The sequence below is a fragment of the Protopterus annectens genome, chromosome 7.part0 (genome assembly GCF_019279795.1).
Source record: "Protopterus annectens isolate FY-2018-M chromosome 7.part0, PAN1.0, whole genome shotgun sequence".
NCBI lineage: Eukaryota > Metazoa > Chordata > Ceratodontiformes > Protopteridae > Protopterus > Protopterus annectens.
The window spans coordinates 1050940440-1050959647 of record NC_056739.1 but is presented as its reverse complement, the minus strand read 5'-3'; the positions used below and the strand labels follow the sequence as shown (position 1 = coordinate 1050959647).

General features: G+C 38.6%; 1 protein-coding gene across 3 annotated transcripts in view; it reads right to left on the bottom strand.

The window, feature by feature from the left end:
- Positions 1-19208, bottom strand: part of FANCD2 (FA complementation group D2) — a 1694389-nt gene that overhangs the window by 1103468 nt on the left and 571713 nt on the right. For all 3 annotated transcript variants that reach the window (XM_044077594.1, XM_044077597.1, XM_044077595.1), the window contains exon 18: positions 18995-19102. In XM_044077594.1, coding sequence (XP_043933529.1) covers positions 18995-19102 — 108 coding nt within the window. The remainder of the gene's footprint in view (positions 1-18994; positions 19103-19208) is intronic.

Below are 19208 nucleotides of genomic sequence, written 5' to 3'. Positions count from 1 at the left end.
GCTCAGATCTTTAGCACTGATATTCTGTATTCATGAAATAAATTCCAGTTCTTTTGACTACTTCCCCAAAACCTTTACTTTAATTCTAATTAACAGAAAATCATCCTTGCATTATTTATTATTGCAAGTGAATTCGAAACAAAAAACAAAGTACAGGTCACCGCTGAAATTGTTCTTGTTAAAACCACCTTTAATAAAAGTAAGCGCTTTCGGAATAATCCTTCATCAGACATATATATGTCTGATGAAGGATTATTCCGAAAGCGCTTACTTTTATTAAAGGTGGGTGGTTTTAACAAGAACAATTTCAGCGGTGACCTGTACTTTGTTTTTTGTTTCAAATTCACTTGGTTTGGTACAACAGGTCTTTAGCATAACGTGTTATCTCTGTTTGTGCATTATTTATTATTGCTTCCATTTCTCCTATCCTTTACTAATTCTATCAGCCATCCTACATTATTTACTATCAAAACATTATCTGTATATGTAAGTAATAGTGGCATCTTAATCTTCTTCTCAAAGGTAAATTCATCATCTCTAACTTAATTCAGGACATTTCCTACTACCCCACATCTTCTTTGAAAAAAGGCCCCTGGCCTAGTGGAACTAGCCCATTCAACAAAGCATAAATAAATTAAAATGCAACAGTCAGTACTCCAACTTTATACATGATGTTTAGTATCTCAATTTGATGTTTGCTGTATACACTGTGTGTCTCACGAACCAGATGGAACACAATATAACGTTTATTGAAGATTGTACTTTATGAAATGCAAATGCAGGTCGACTACGTAGGCATTAAAGAAGATGCACTGCAGATGTGGAGAGTTAACACTTATTAATTCAAGTAATATCTGCCCTTTCTCCACATCTCAGTGGCCACAGAGTGAATCTATATATATATATATATATATATATATATATATATATATATATATATATACACACACATACACACACACACACATATATATAGCTATATACATCTACATATATATATATATATATATATATATATACATATATATATATATATATATATATATACACACACACACACACACACACACACACACACACACACACACACACACACACACACGCGTGCATGCATAGCTATATATACAAGTTTGCTTGTGTACTTAAGTGTTACCAAATGTGACAGGAACTGCAGTCAGATAGTCACATCACTGACAGACCATGCAAAGCCAAGTAAGATAATCATGTGCCAGTCAAGACCATAAATAATCATGTGTGAAGTAGCCTAGCAAACCACTGTAGATGGGTCTTTGCATCATATGCATATTATGCATGGTTCAACAGGTAGCATATTGTCACCTTTGGTGCTAGACAGAACCCACATGGTGAGAGTTGCAGGAGCTAGGTCTGACTCTAAACTGGTTACAAGTGGCATTCCTCAGGGCTCAGTCCTAGGACCCCTCCTGTTCGGCATATACTTCTCAGAGGTACAGGCAAGCACAGGAGGACTATGGCTGACCAAGTTCGCAGACAACTGCAAACTAGGGGCTATAATTGACTCTCCAGCTGACACAGACATCCTTCAAAAGGGTCTCACTGAGACGGATACTTGGTGTCAAAATCATGGCCTCAAGCTAAATGCCAAAAAGTGCATAGTCATCCCCTTTGGAAAAAACAAGGTACACACAAACTACCACATAGGTGGTAGCCCACTAAATACTGAAAATGTAATAAGGGATCTGGGGACCCAAGTAGATAGTAATCTCTCCTTTGATAATCACATTGCCAAAGTGGTTAGAAAATCCTTCTATGTGGCCCACCTAATTACAAAAGGGTTTGCATCCAGATCAAAAGAGGTAATTGTGTCTCTCTACTCATCACTCATCAGACCCATCATAGAGTACAACACCCCATTTGGGATGTACCTTACAAGACACCTGCAACAGCTGGAAAGACCACAGAAGTACCTCACCAAGAGGATCACTGGCCTCAAACAGATGCCCTATGCAGCTCGACTGAAGAAACTCCAGCTGTACTCTGTTGCATACTGTCTACTCAGAGGTGATCTCTGCCTGACAGACAAGGCCATGTCCAACCCAGAACTGATGGACATGCTCCACCTAAAGAAAACATTATCCCCTTGAGCCACACTCTCTAGGGGTCTAAACCTTACCACAACAATAAATAGGACGTGCTGGAGAGATAGATTCCTGTCCCAGAGACTTCCCATGATTTGGAACAAGATTCCAATCTACATTAGGCAAAGCTCCTCGCTAACACTCTTCAATACAAACCTTGACGAGTGGTGGGAAACAGAAAGTTTACCCCAGGGATCACTTCAGTGGCTCTGATGGACAGAGGCACAGGGAACTAATCTAAGGGAGCAGCGAAAGCCAACAAATTCTGGCTAGGCTTATAAATGCCTTCGGGCAGATAGCCTAGTACCTACCTATGAACCTAAGAAAATCAGCAGGTTGGGGGCTCTATTCCTCTTCCAGGTAACTGGATTAATTTTCATATTGCTGACATTAGATTACATCATTGTGGAATGCTGCACTTATGAGTGCGCCAGCCTTCAGAGGAGACATTAAACTGAGGTTCCATCTGTCTGAGTTGGTGGTGGCTCAGGTGGATGTAAAAGATCCCATGACACTATCAAAAAGCGGAGGGGACGTTCCCAGATGCCTGTGCTAAAATTCCCCCAGAAGTATAAATACCACACTGGGTATTCCTTGAAAAAAGAGGCCACTACCCTTTCGTAATGAACCTTGACACAAAATATAAACAAAATAAAACAAAAAATAAACACGCAAGATCAATACTTCTTGTCCCACCATAAAGCACAGTGAGCTGACAAAGGATGACTGACACTCACTGTTCAACAGGCAGAGTTCTGCTAGTGAGCACAATGATCTTAAAAAGCATAGGTCACAATAGTTGATATAATACATTACTACGAACAAGCAAATGTGGCTCAACAATATACAATTCCACAAAAGTAAACATCTTTCCAACAGAAGTTTCACCTTGTTCAGGAATCCATACAAAGGACTTTTTATAAGAACAAACATTTATATTTTTTTATTTTAGCTTTCAAACTGAATGTACTTTCTTAGGTTGTGCTGACAACTCATCCATTTATACTACTGTTCAGTGTGTGCTGTTGGTGGTGATGGGGGCAGTAAGCAAGTGGCTACAAATTAAGAAATCAAATCATTTCAGACCACAAAGATATTGTATTCATTTAAAATGTCCAACAATAAAAAAAGCACAACAATGCTCTACCCTCTCCAAAAAAATGTATAATTTTGACTTCCTCGGCTGAATATTATAATGATAAAACTTCTGAGATGTGATAAAAAAATATGGTACATCTTTTCAGATGTAGAGTTCTGGCTGAGAATGCCAACTACATGTGTGATGAGTAGGTACCTTTAAAAATACGCAACAGCAGAATGCAGAGGACAGGAAAATGAGAAGTCCAGATTTTTTTTATGCCCGGATAGTTTAATCTCTTTACGCATCCATATGTTCTTATACAATATATATTCTTATACATTATATATAATGCCCATAGTTTAAAGATAAACGTTTTGTTTTATTTTTTAAGCAAAAGGGCTTGGAAAAAATTATATGAAGCATGAACAATGTTAGTTCTTTCTTGCACTTGAGAAGTTACTGGCTGTGTTTTCCTTGCTAGCACTTGCTTTCAGCTGGAGACAAGGAGCCTACAGGTGCAAGCAATTATATAACAGATGCCTGAACAGTGTGTTCAAAATGAAATCAGCAAGGTACAATATAATTAACCTTTAAAGGGATACTGGCAAGCAGTACTGTGAAAAAATCTGAAACGGTGAGAAATGAACAGGTATATTAATAGTTGCCTCTCCTATACCCTTACAGCTTTAAGTCATTAAATAAAATGGTGCACAATATAGCTTATATACTTAAGGGTAGCCCATACACATTGCCTGTTGGTACAGCTATCAATTCAAGGCAACTGATCCCATTTGGGGATAAACTTCCTTTCTGGAAAGTTTGTATAGTTTTGTGTTAAAAGGAGACTAGGGTTTGAAAAATCATTTACTTTCTTGTTTTTATTAAAAAAAATCATGGGAAATGTGGCATTGTTCATACAGAGATTAGAAGAAGCAAATACCTAAAATATAAGCATGCCAAAAACAATAACATGTGCATGTAAGCTGCAAGTTGGAAACATATTCAAAAGAAGTGCCATGTATATTGTTGTTGGAGTTACAGCTTTTAATCAGAAGGGCTGCTTTGTCAATATTAACATAGAATGTAAAAGACCTTACAGAAATCATGAATCATCCTGCTATTAGCTTTTCAGTTTTGTTTCTAGTGAAAGGAGCAGCAAAGGACCATTATCTCCTAGCCTTTCTACAGATTTTATATCACAGGAAAGTCTGAGAACTACTGCTTAGGCATTATCTTAGGATTAATGCTACTGCTTTGATCCAAGTGAGACAAGGAACAAAGGCATGCAGACTCCAGATTGTCTCTGCTTGGGAAGTTTGCATGCATCTTCCCTGAGCTGGTTACTGTACTGGTGGAAAACTCTTCAGTTTTAATTTTCGGTCTTTGTGCCTACTGGAGCTTTGCTGTGCCGAGCTACTATTTATGATATCCAGGGCATTTACCAGGAGAATATTATAACGTGTACTAACCCAAGCAAAATCTGTGACAATACTGCTTCTCAAGAACCAGCTTGGGATATTATTGATTTCTAGCTACAGTGAGACCAACACTAGCAGATGGGTAGTATCTGATAGGCGAATAACCATTATTTATCATTCTTGGCAGACCTAATTCTGTCTTTTCAATAAGTATCTTCAATTCTAACTTAAGAGTATCACCATTAATACTTAATCCATAAATCTTTAGGGTGCACTACAATATTCTCCCTGCAACCCATGTCTGTGACAAGCCCAAGTCCTTCATCCACTGGCAACATGGCTTAATCTGCTCTCTCATCATATCTGTGACCAGTCTGACCATATTAGGTGTTCTAAGGCATAGCAGCAACTGTCTTAGACGTGCAGACTGTTCACGGTTTGTACCAGTTGACAGTACAATCTATAAGAGATGCAAATATTTGAGATGCATCTTCCTACTATCTTACCGAGCATTATGCCTATAAAAGACCACATCAATAACAATGCAGTACTTGGCACATAACCTATGCTGAGGCTGCGAAGAAAAGTTTGTTAAAGATCCTAGAACACACAATAAAAGATCCCAGTCTGCAGCACACAAGGTAACAAACACCAAGTCATTCTCTATATAAACACACACACAATGCAAATCCACACAGCTCACCCAAGTGTACCCAGGAAAGAAGAACTAAGCCCACACAGCTCACCCAAGTGTACCCAGGAAAGAAGAACTAAGCCCATAAGGTCCACTAAGTCTGTTTCTGCATAGGAAAATATTTAGTCATAATTACCTCAACAGTTAGACATACAGTCACCACACTTACCAAACCAGAGGAGAAGAACAGGGAGTCTGTCTAGTACCAGGATCTGCAATGTAACAGGGGGCCTTAAACCAAATATGGCTAGGATCCTGTGGTTGCCCTTGTGAGACTGAATGACCTGAGCTGATGGAACTAGATGGAAATGCAGAGAGGCATATGATGGAACTTACTATGTATATGTTGGAGGCATAGTTTTGAGTAGGATCTTGCCTTAAACAAGAATGATGCTTTGACAGTGAGACAAGATAACTGGATTCAACAACTGGCTACATAGTTCATTTCATTCAAAGGGATCTGGGGGCAGGAATGCAGTATGTACTGGCCTAGGACGAGATGGTAGGATGGTAGGTTAGACTTGACGGTTTCACAAGAGAGGTGTTACACCTCTCATACCAGGGCTTCCACATACTGGCTAAAGCCTTTACTGTCCCAACACTGCATTTTAGGCACAGTCACTTTACTGGGAATTTTTACAACAAACAAAAACTTAAATTTGGACATCATCATGAAGGCACTACTCAGTGGGAGGAGTATAAAGAGAAAGGTGCCTGAACTTGAGTCCGTCCTGCAACTCAAACACATTCATATTTCTGCAGTTACCAAAACACAATTTCAATGCAGTGACAGCATTTCCACTATATCAGTCTTTAGCTCCTGTAACTCCATCTGGCTACATGTGGGGGAATATCTGTAATGGTCAGAAATACAATCACCTCACATCAAATTACCCACAACCCTAATTTCGAACTTCTGGAGATCTGAATCACCACTAAGAAATCTAAATAAATCTTCATTGATAGCCAGTGATTCCCATCGATCCCACCAAAGATCATGAAATACCTTCACACCATTAAGAGGCTAAATATCAAACTAAATACTTTCTTGCTATTGGATTCCAATTACCCAAGCATTAGCTGGTGCACTTACACCTGTAAAGATGGACATTGCTCAGTGTTCCTTTAATTTTGTACAATTTGCTCAAGAGCATTGGTATTAACAATGACCCAAAATGGCTCTAATATTCTTAACCTATCGCCTGTCTGTACGCCAACCTGCATCACTTCATCAAGGTTAAATCTGGCCACAAAGTCAGTCATCTTCTCTGTCAGTCCTAGTGGTAAAACCCTACCATCAAATGAGATTGTCTCTAGGGATTTCATCAGGGCAGCCCTACTTCAAGCTTACAGAAGACCTATGGAAAATTCCCAACAATTCCATGCAAACTAACCCAAATGAGAAGGCTGCCACATTCATCTCCAACTTACCAGCACCTAAAGAGCTACTTAGAAAAGTCAGTAGCTGTCCACTCTAAATAGAATGCTACAGTTATGAATAAACATAACTGGTGGAACTGCCATAGTAATGAATTGCATAAAAAAAGAGAAAATGATAAAAGTTACAAGAAATCCCCATCCCCGTATCTCAAGGCCACACTTAAACATGCCAGCAAGGAACTTAACGGCATTATTAGAAAACATAATGCAGAGTACAAACTTAAGGTTGTTACAGATATTAAAAGAAACTACAAATGTTTCCTCAATTATTGTCAAGAAATTAAATATCCAACAACGCAATAAGTTCATCTACAATGATATCACATATTCCAATGCAAAGGATACAGCTAACTTCACCCCACCTATCCACATTAATGGTTCCAATATCCCTGAAAATTTAATTTCCCCTAAAATCACCTTGGAATGTGTCTTAAAATATCTACTAAAGATTAAAAATGATGCTTTCATGTAATCAGACTACATACTAGGTTGCATTTTCACCAGTACAAAGTGTGCATTAACCAAGCCTCTACTTAAGCTGTTCAACCTCATTTTATCCTTAGGGTATGTGCTTAATATCTGGAGAACAGCCACTTTAACTCCCTACATATGTGTGGCTACTCTAGGCACCAGGGTAATTACAAGCCCAGTTGCCTAACCAGCCTTGTATGCAAAACTATAGAATATATAACAGCATCACTCATTTAAGCAGATGCAGGCAACACCCCAAATCAGTCTGCATTTGAGAAAAGTAGGTCCTGCCTCCTGAACCTAGCAAGCTTCTTTGAAAAGGTTACAGAGGCTGTAGACAGTGGCATTCAATATGCACTGCATATCTTGATCTACCCAAGACTTAGGGCACCATCTCCAATGCTGGTAAAATAAAAATGAGAACTTAATGAAAATCCAGGTTTTTCACTGGATTGCAAACTGGCTATCCAACAGATCATGGGTTATGAAAGCTGCTGGCACCCTCTCTGAGCATAACATTGTCACTAGTTGAGTACCACAGGGATCAGTGCTGGTTCCTCTCCTGTTTGGCATTTACTTTGCCGACCAGTTTAATATCCCAGAAGTGTGAAACAGAGTAATAAACTAGAAGACTTCCATACAGTTTATTACTTTGGGACATGTGTTTTATTGGTCTGCTATCCCAGAAGAAGCGTGGTTGAACATTTTTGCTGATGACTGCAAGCTGGGCACGGTTACCTCCTTAGCCACCGATACTAAAAAGCTCCAGCAAGAGGTGAAATGCAGACATATCTGCTGCACTACAAAAAGTCTCAAGTTAAATGCAAAAATGTTCAATGTAGTGAAATGTGGCAGGAAAGTTTTCCCACCTCATTTGTTAGAAATGGTACTCTTCTTCAGACAGATGCAGTCATAACAGATCAGAGTACTTGCACAGATTATTCTCGCTCTTTCAGTCATCAAATTTCCACCATACTCGGTACATTTTCTATATGGCCAGTTAATTTCCAAGGGACTCTCTTCATGATCCAAAGTTGTCATCCTGTCACTATACCCTTCCCTTATTTGACCCATCACTGAATACATATCTCTCTACAAATTGAAGCATACAGCTCAACTAGAAAGGCCCCAAACAAACTGTGCCAAGAAACTTAAAGGCCTTAAATCTTTCATCTATCTCGAGAGGGGAGCACAATACTCATTAGACACAGTAGCCTACAGACTGCTCCAAGGTGACCACTGTCTCACTTTTTGAACCAAGAAAGACACAATACTATTTGAACCTCCTGTCTGCTTGCAAAACCATGGCTTTACAAATAACCGCACTAAGGCTATAAATCTACATCAAACAAATTAGACTAGCTAGAGAAATAGGTTCATAACGCAACATATTCCCAACCTATGGAACTGGTTACCACTATAGGTCAAATAAAGTACTACTACAACTACCTTCAAGGCATAATACTTATGACTGCATGGGTAGACAAACTTACACCAATATTGTCATACATAGCCCTGCTCGATTTAGGAGTTGAGCACTAAGTGTTTTAAAAGGGAGATGCAAAAGTTTAAGTGTGTCTGCTTAAAGGTGTATTTGGCAAGGAATCTTATGGTCATTGTGACTGCTTGTCTAGTGTTGTTCCCACATTCCTAAAGCAGAGAGTTACTGAATTTATTTATTATTTACTGACATTTAATTACCAGGAAAGTCCAGTTGGGAAAAGGTAAAAGCTCCAAGGTAACAAATTTAGTATAATCGATACTTAGAACACATTTCATAATTTAGTTACTATATATTATATATAGCATAGTAGTCAGTACAACAACTTTTTTATTGATACTCACAAACCTTAATATATAAGCATTGAATTGAGAATTTACAGATTGAAGAGTGGTATATAAAATGAGTAAATTAAGAAATACATTAGAGGGGAATAAGCAAGTTTAAATTGTTAATACAGAAGTAGTGATGGAAAGCTAAATTTGGCTGTGATAAATTAGAAGTAGGTCTACTAGTATAACCACTACAATATAGTTAAGTATTAGAAGGGGATAAGCAGGTTAAGTGATTTAGTGTTTTAAAGGGAGGTAAAAGAAGGTGATGAAAGATGTTAGGAAAAAATATGTCTCAGATGAAGAGCAGGGAACAAAGCCAAGGAACCAGAAAGGTAGTTTTTTAGTCATGGTTTTAAAAATGAAGGTGTGAGATAGACCTGACTGATACAGGAATTTTATTCCAGTTTCTAACTACATTTTTGGAACAGAGTCTGACCTCAGCAGCCCTTTGTGGTTTGTAGATGGTAGGAAGCAGATTATTATTTGACCGAAGGGGACGATTTGGTAGTTTGGAGTATGGTGATAACTGCAGGGCAGGCAAATGGGGGGGGGATAGAGATGATTTTGAGGGTTAAGGTGAGCTGGGTATAAGATAAGTGGTGAGGAAGTTCGAGCCCATTAAATGTTTTTAGTGCTAAACAATGGTAGGTCTGGTAAGGCTTTTTGTAAGCAAATCAGGCAACTTTGTTGTAGAATTGTTAGAGTTTAGAACTAAGTGTGGCTTGTAAGTTGGTCATGATAGGGGCTCTATACAGGAGAGAGGGTAAGAGGTAAGTGGTAGCTAGAGTTACCTTGGCAAAGTCTGTAATAAATGTCTTTATTCTATGAAGGATACCTAGTTTTTGATAGGTTTTCTCAATGCTGTTGTAGATATGTAAATCAAATTTAAGATCATCATCAACTGTCATGCCAAGTAGTTTTGTATGTGAAGTAATTTTAATCATATTATTATTTAAGGAACACATTTTATTGTTTTTTATAGAAATGTAATTTTAGAAAAGAGAAGTAATTTATTTTGTTTTGGGGGCGGCAAATCAGTAGCAGGTGATTATATTAAAGCAATTATATTAAGAATTGTGGAGATGCAAATAGCAATATTACAGGACACACATTTGGACAGAAATGAGCATGTACATTTAACAAAGAAAATATTTCATGGTATATATTCAACAAAACATCATTGGCAGAGGAAAAGGGGACTAATACTATTGATTATGAGTTGGGCTTTAACAGTGACAGAAGAGAAAAAAGGGCAATGGTAAATTTGTGGCAGTAAGATGTTACTTTGGCAAGGGAAGAACCAGATTACTCTGGTTTGTGTTTATATTCTAAATAAAACAAATTATGGAGCTTAAAAGAATATGGGGAGAAATAATATTTCAGAAGGGAATAACAATATTGTTTCTTAGGAGAATGTGGGGAGAAATAATAATTCCTCAGGTAATACTTTTTTGTGTGGGGTCTGCAACCTAATTTGCAATACTAAGGCTATATCACAGGGACAGGGAATGGAAAATATAAAAAAAAGAAAAAAAAAAAAGGAAATAAATTTCTGAATACAAATATTTAGTTGGAAGATTTGATTTCAGTAGCAGGAAATCATTCACAAAAAGAAGTTATGTTCTTTCCATAATGTTCCATCTATGTTGTCTAACTTCATTTTATTAACCTGTAGGAATATGTATCTGATGCTCAGAACCGACCGACCTCCTCCTTTCAGCTAGAGACTCCTGACTTGAGCTCCTCCTACCTACCCAGTATGCCCCGTTCCCCCACAGTACCTCAAATCGAGTTTGCCAACAAGAACATAGTGGTTATTATACCATTAACTATACTACAACAACATGCAGACCAAATGTATATACATGTATCATACAAGAAAAGAACATCAGGAACTCAACCAAAGGTACAAAGATTCCTTGCAACTTCTACTAGACTTCCTGAAAAAAAAATGGATGGGGGAAGTGGGCAGGAAGGTTAATGGAAGTAAGTTGTACAACACAGATGGAAAGTTATGGTAAGAACATAACTTCTTTATCTGATGTCCACTTCATTCCACTAACCTGTGGGACAGAGTCCACAGCCCGGGGAAGAAATAGCCAGGGAACTGTTATGGCTAGGCTTGTATAGGCCCTAGGACCGATACCAGAGTACCATCCTATTTACCTACTATAATTCAGGGTGGCCAACAAGGAAGAATATTCCAGAGTACAGCAGAACCAAAGGCACTCCTTCTCCTGGATATGTTGTCCAATTTGTAATGCACAATGAAAGTATGGGGGTTTGACCAAATAGCAGCAGCACAAATGTCTTCAACAGAAACTCTAGACCAAAAGGCCTAAGATGTGGCCATGGACTTTGTAGAGTGCACTCTTACTGGACCTGGTAAAGGAATACCCTTGAAAGAATAAATAAATGTAATAGTCTTTCAACCATCTAGCCAACATAACTTTGGTCACTGCTTTATCTTTCTTGGCATTCAAAAAGGAGGCAAACAGCTAATTACACTTCCTAAAGGGATTGGTTCTGTGTGTGTAAAAACGAAGCTGCCTATGAACATCAAGCATGTGTAAAGTATACTCGCCTTTGTTCTGATACTGAGGAAAAATACTGGAAAACTGACTTACTGATTAATGTTAGTCCCGTTAGACACCTTGTGTAATAAAGAAGAATTCATATGTAGACTCGCTCTGTCTTTATGAAAAACTAAATATGGAAATTTTGCAGAAACAGCCTGGAGCTCAGACACACTCCTGGCTGAGGTAATTGTTACTAGAAAAAGAGCTTTCCAGAGAGAAAGGAGAGGCATTTCAGATCCGCAGTGGCCAAGGGTTCAAATGGGGGATGGACTAAGGCTGCAGAATTGCAGTAAGATCCCAGGGAGGCACAGGGTCTTTGACTGGTGGCTGGAGCAGAAAAGTGCCCCTAAGAAAAGCCTTACACAATTTTGAAGAGGCAAGAGACAATGAGTCAAAACCAAAGTGAAAGTTGGAAATGGCAGCAAGTTGAACTTGGACTGTAGAACAGCTAGCACCATCTTTGAAAAGGGAAGCCAGAACATCTAGTACTACTAAAACCGGTCTGTAAAGGGATCCACCTGTTTCTGTTCAGCCTAAAAAGAGAACCTTTTCCACTTTTGTAAATTTTTCGGGTGGAAGCTCTATGGGATGAAATCAAAATTTCTCGAACTGGGGAAGACCGCCTGGGAAATCTAACCATCACTGGAAGTGAAGAAACCATGCAATCAATTTCAAGCCCTAAATGTTGGGATCTGGATGCCCCGACAGATGAGAGAGCAGATCTGGACTCGGATGCAACTTCATCAGGGAGGCAAACCAGATGAGACCAAAGATAGGTGAACCAGATTTGTCGAGGCCAAAAGGAAGCAATGAGGATCACTTTGCTTCGCAACTTGAGAGCTTTCTATAGGAACTTGGAAATCAACAGAAGAGGGAGGAAAGGCAAAGAATATACCAGGGGGCCAAGCATGAACAAGAGCATCCCTGGGGGACTGTCCTTGAGGCGGGATCAAGGCAAAATACTTGCTGCATTTGTTGTTGAGAGGGGACGCAAAGAGGTCACAGCAAGGATAACCTCATTTCTGGAAGATCGCATCTGCCATGGACTGATTCAGGGACAACTCATTAGGCAGCAGTAACACTCAGCTGAGACTATCGGCTAGAATGTTGGATTATCCCGGAACGTGCATTGCTACCAGAAAGCAGTTGGAAGAAATTGCACACTGCCAGACTCTTGTAGCTTCTGGACATAGGTAGTAAGACCTGGTGACTTCCTGTTTGTTAATGTACCAAACCACTGACATGTTGTCCCTATGGACTGAAATAGTCCCCTGAGGAAGAAGACTGTTTAGTTCCTGCAACTCTAGAAGAACCATTCTCATCTCGACAACACGGATATGCAACTTGGTCTCCTGGGGCATCCACGTGCCTTGGACTGTCCTGCTCAGACAATGCCCCTCCCACCAGAACTAGGAGGCATCCGTGGTCAACGTGGCGAGTGGGGAGGGAAGAACGAATGGCCCAGAGATGATCTCTGGGGAATGGAGCCACCAAAGAAGAGAGTCCTTGCACACACGAGACAGGCTGATGGGAAGGGTTCAAAGGATTCCTGAGAAGACACCACTGTACCGTCAAGATCCATTGAAGAATTCTCATGTGGAAACCTGCCATTGGAAGAATAGTTATGGTTGCTGCCATGGAGCCTAATACTCGGAGAACTAGAGAGGCCAGCGGTTTTGAAGCAGTCAAGATCTGGCTGATTTGAGACTTTAGATTTGATACCCTGTCCAATGTAAGGTAATCATTGCATCTAGATGTGCCCCTATGAAGTCTATGGCCTGTACTGGATCCAAGTGTGACTTCTGTAAATTGACAGTTATCCGCAGTGTAGGGGCTAAGCTGAGGACGTAAGCCCTGGTCTGGAAGAGTAGATGCCTGGTTGGGGCAGTCAGAGGCCAGTCATCCAGATATGGAAATACCTGATAACCTTGCAGTCGAAGATGAGCCTGCAACTACTGCTAGACATTTAGTAAACACAATGGGGGCTGTGGTGAAACCAAATGGAAGCACCCGATACTGGAAGTGACTGGTTCCCAGCCTGAAATGTAGAACGAAGGCAACCCATAATGTGAAGAGTAATGGAGAGCACTGAACATAGACAGTGACTGCTGCTCCACTGTGTCACCCGCATATAAACAGTGTACAGTAAGATTTTTGAAATTTCATTCTCCCTTATTTACAGAAATGTAGATATTTGCAACCCAAAACCTTACTCACTGATTTTGTTTGAACTTAAAAAATATTTTTTTCAGAATTAAGAAATATACATCTGCGTTTGACCCAAGTCATAACTGAAAAGCACCTTAGGACCAGTTCACATTACCTGGTAAACAAACAATAAATACATCAGCAAAGTAGTAAAAACTTGTTGTCTAGAGAGGATAAACCACGTAGAATGCAGCAACAAAGTATATCTACAAACAAACACGAATCCCAAGTAATCCACACAGATAGGTAAAAACAGACTGAATTTAATAACAAAATAAAGCATAGATAAGCGCTTTCGCGGTAAGCTTCATCAGATCTAACATACAACTCAAAATTCATCAATTAAAAATGATAGGCAACCAATCAATTCAAAGTGCATCTGAAGGCATTAAGTACCATGGTAACAACATTAAAGAAGAAATGAAAAAATAAAATAAAAAAATAATAAAGACATCTAACACATACAAATCTACAGCTTCATATGTAGCAAACTTCATATGTATAATACATTCAATCATAACATTAAAACCATTTAAATATGTATAATTAATCAAAGCAACAAATACATTTCATTTCTTAATCAGAGGTCTAGCTTTTAGGACAGGTTGTATTGATACACTATCATTAAGCCCTGGATCACAGTGTGCTCTTAATACAAACATCCATTTAAGTTCTGCCTGATATGTCCTGTTTGCAAGGTCTCCCTTGCTAATATTCTCATGAACTAACTCCAGTACTTGGAACCTAAAGGTATGTTCCATGCCACTGTTTATCATATGTTTCGCTACTGCATTATACTTCATATCCCTGCGTGCAATAAAAATTATCATGAATGCACTCATGCAAGGGCCTATTTGTCTTGCCCCCATAAAATGAGCAGCATCCATTGCAGAATGCCAAGTATACTAAGTTCTTTGAATTACAGTCGGCTAGGGGTAAGTGGGAAAACTTCCTGCCATTAGTAGGATGTACAAAGAAATCCAGATTCATCAATGCAGGTGCAAAAAGAGCACCTGTCACATCTTCTCATCCCATATCCCAGTTTCACTCTATCTAGTTGACTGGTTGCTTTAGGATAGCACAACCTTTGTTATAATGATGTCTTGTTTTTATATCCACAGGACGGTCTAGCACTCACAAATCTCTGTATTCGTTAATCTGTGCAAAGTACTGACCAATGTTTAAAAATAATATCCTTAATTTTCTTGTCCTCACTAGAATAAGTTAACCCAAAAAATATAGTATTTCCATCTCCATTCCTTCTCCTGTTTACTGTCTCATCATCATTCCTTGTATGTGATGAAAAATATGGTCTCCCACTTGTATTTCTACAGTGTCCAACAGTTTCATGGACACTTTCAATATCCCTCTCATTGTAGCCCCTAGAGGTAAAATCAGTCTTCATCCTCAAAAGTCCTCTCTCAAAATCTTCATTTATATCATATAAACGACTTGTTCACAAACCCTGGCCTTTCAATGTATTTTTAAAAATGTGTCGTGGGTGCATGCTCGTACGATGCACATATGCAGGTCTATAACACTCTTTCCTATACAATTCAGTGTGAATAATATTGCCTTCAGTCATATTCAATTTAATATCCAAAAATTCAATATCAGAAAACTTATATGAAAACTTGAAAAAGGTGGTGCTCGAGTTCAAATCAAGAACATATTGTTCTAATTCAGTAATGCTACCCCCCCCTGTACAAGACTACTTGAAGAGTACTTGAACCACACTGTCTGTTGATGACGACACAGACGACTCCATCATCAGATCCACCTGTTTCAACAACTGATACAGCTGTGATTGGAACAGAACAGTGTTCGGTATATAGTACACCACATATAGTATATAGTACACCTTCAGAAGGGGTTCGCTTGGACTCTGAAGTGGTAGTGAGACCCAAAGTCTTATCAGTGCAGCCAGCACTACACAAATCCCCTTCATCGAATGAACAACCATTTTCTAATCTCCCTCTTCCTTTTCGGCAGAGTAGAAAATGCTCCATAGAGGGAACAGATTATCGTCAATGGAGCAAAAGGAGATTATAAACACAGGAGGGGACAGTGAACACTATTACGAACATGTGGAAACAGGTGACTTGAATCTAATTTGGAATATTTCTTCAGTGACATTTAATCATTTTGAGGAAAAATTTATTTATTTTTTATTTATTTTATTTAACATTTGTTGACCGGGAATGTCCGACTAGGTTCCACAGAGCCTGTTTTCAGCGGAGGCCCGGGGAGAAATGGTTAAAAAAAGTTTTAAATAAAGGTTTATCTTTTATTTCTGCACAAGATGTGGATATATCAGATACATTAATTGAACCGAGTGTTCACTAAGAATGTTATGCTGAAGCTGTTATATGGTGATTCAAGTTTTTGTGATACTGGTCCTAGTTTTAGAAAAATGAGTAGCTTTATTCCTTCCCAGCATCCTGTGCTAGATATGTTTGTAAAACTATGTGAGAATGATATTTATTCTCTTAAATAACCCTAGAAGAAGCAAGGGCTTCATAAATTTAACTAAAACAGAGCAACAAGTTCTTGTTGATTTAAAGCACAGAGATGACATTGTTATCCGCCCGGCTGATAAGGGTGTTTTAATTGTTGTTATGGATCAAACCTATTATTTGAATAGCATGTTGCACATGTTATCCGATTTAAATGAATACAAGATGATCGACTATAAGACAGTATTGAGAATACAAGATGAGATTATTACATCGTTAAGGGATTGTTTTATGAATAACTTACTTACTAAGGAAATGCTTAGCTACTTCATTGTTTAACATACTAAGATACCAAGTCTAAATGGACTACCCAAGGTCCATAAAAATCCCCTGAACCCTCCGTTCCAACCCATAGTGGCCAGAGCAGAATGGATAACTGAGCCAATTTCAGTTTATCTTGATAAACAGTTTAAACCTATACTTGCAACATGTAGTTCTGTATTGGTAGATAGCAAACACTTTTTGCATGACTTTTATAGGTTTGTTACTAATGATAGAGAGTATAAGCCGGGATATTTTGTCACTTTGAATGTGGCTTCACTTTTTACTTGCATACCTAACATTGAAGGGACAGAGATGGTGAAGCAGGTACTTTTTAAGAGACAGATATATGATGACAGACACAGATTTTGTGTGTCTATTGATGGAGATGGTGCTTGACGTCAATACTTTTGATGATCATTACTATTTCCAGGTTTCTGGCGTAGCTATGGGCACCTCGTGTGCCAACAGCTATGTCAACCTGGTTATGGTGGCATGGGAAGAGGAGGCCAGGGTTAAGTTAGATTCTTATAGAAGGCATGTTTTGTTTTATCGTCGTTTTGTAGATGACCTCCTCTTGTACTGGGGGGTACCATTACTGAATTAGAACAATATGTTCTTGATTTGAACTCGAGCACCACCTTTTTCAAGTTTTCATATAAGTTTGCTGATATATCAATTGAATGTTTGGATATTAAATTGAATATGAGTGAAGGCAATATTATTCACACTGAATTGTACAGGAAAGAGTGTTATAGACCTACATATGTGCATCGTACGAGCATGCACCCATGGCACATTTTTAAAAATACACTGAAAGGCCAGGGTTTGTGAACAAGTCGTTTATATGATAGAAATGAAGATTTTGAAAGAGTACTTTAGAGGATGAAGACTGATTTTACCTCTAGGGGCTACAATGAGAGGGAGATTGAAAGTGTCCATGAAACTGTTGGGCACTGTAGAAATACAAGTGGGAGACCATATTTTTCATCACATACAAGGAATGATGATGAGACAGTAAACAGGAGAAGGAATGAAGATGGAAATACTATATTTTTTTGGTTAACTTATTCTAGTGATGACAAGAAAATTAAGGATATTATTTTTAAACATTGGTCAGTACTTTGCACAGATTAACGAATACAGAGATTTGTGGGTGCTAGACCGTCCTTTGGATATAAAAACAAGACATCATTATAACAAGGGTTGTGCTATCCTAAAGCAACCAGTCAACTAGATAGAGTGAAACTGGGATATGGAATGAGAAGATGTGACAGGTGCTCTTTTTGCACCTGCATTGATGAATCTGGATTTTTTGTACATCCTACTAATGGCAGGACGTTTTCCCACTTACCCCTAGCCGACTGTAATTCAAAGAACTTGGTATATTTGGCATTGTGCAATGGATGCTGCTCATTTTATGTGGGCAAGACAAACAGGCACTTGCATGAGCGCATTCGTCATAATTTTTATTGTGCATGCAGGGGTATGAATTATAGTGCAGTAGCGAAACATATGATAAATAGTGGCATGGAACACACCTTTAGGTTCCAAGTATTGGAGTTAGTTCATGAGAATATTAGCAAGGGAGACCTTGCAAACAGGACATATCAGGCAGAACTTAAATAGATTTTTGTATTAAGAGCACACTGTGATCCAGGGCTTAATGATAGTGTATCAATACAACCTGCCCTAAGAGCTAGACCTCTGAAGAAGAAATGAAATGTATTTGTTGCTTTGATTAATTAAGTCTTTCGGCTTTTCCCGGTTAGGGGTCGCCACAGTGGTACTCCGGTTCCCTAATGATTGGCAGTGAATTTTTATCATGCCGAGTTGCCAGCCCGACGCCCAACCTTCAAAGAAGGCACACCCATTCACGCTCGGCACCTACCTGCATGTCATTAACGTCACTCGACCGCAGGGAGGACATGCAGACTCCACACAGAAGGAGCTCTAGCCGAGAATCGAACAGGAGAACCTCTTGCTTTGAGGCGACAACGCTAAACGCTGCACCACCGCAGCTTCTGTTACACATATTTAAATGGTTTTAATGTTAAGATTGAATGTATTACACATATAAAGCTGTAGATTTTTGATGTCTTTATTTATTATTTTTTATTTTATTTTTTCATTACTTTAATGTTGTTACCATGGTACTTAATGCCTTCAGATGCACTTTGAATTGATTGGTTGCCTATCATTTTTAATTGATGAACTTTGAGTTGTATGTTAGATCTGATGAAGTATACCGCGAAAGCACTTATCTACGCTTTATTTTGTTATTAAATTCAGTCTGTTTTTACCTACCTGCTGTGGATTACTTGGGATTTGTGTTTATAGATAAACAATAAATACATATATTAAGTGTCTTACCTGAATGTGACTTCCTTCATGCCCTTTACAATATGCCAGCATGCCAAGAATGTGAAATAATTTCCTGATCTGCTGTGGGCTCAGATTTTCCATATAGTCCAAGATACCCTGAAAAAAGAGAAGGGTGTCACAAAACCAAAAGTAGCTTCATATATAATGTTGATCAATAATCGGCTGGAAGAAAAAAAAAAAAAAAAAAACAAAAGAAAACCTA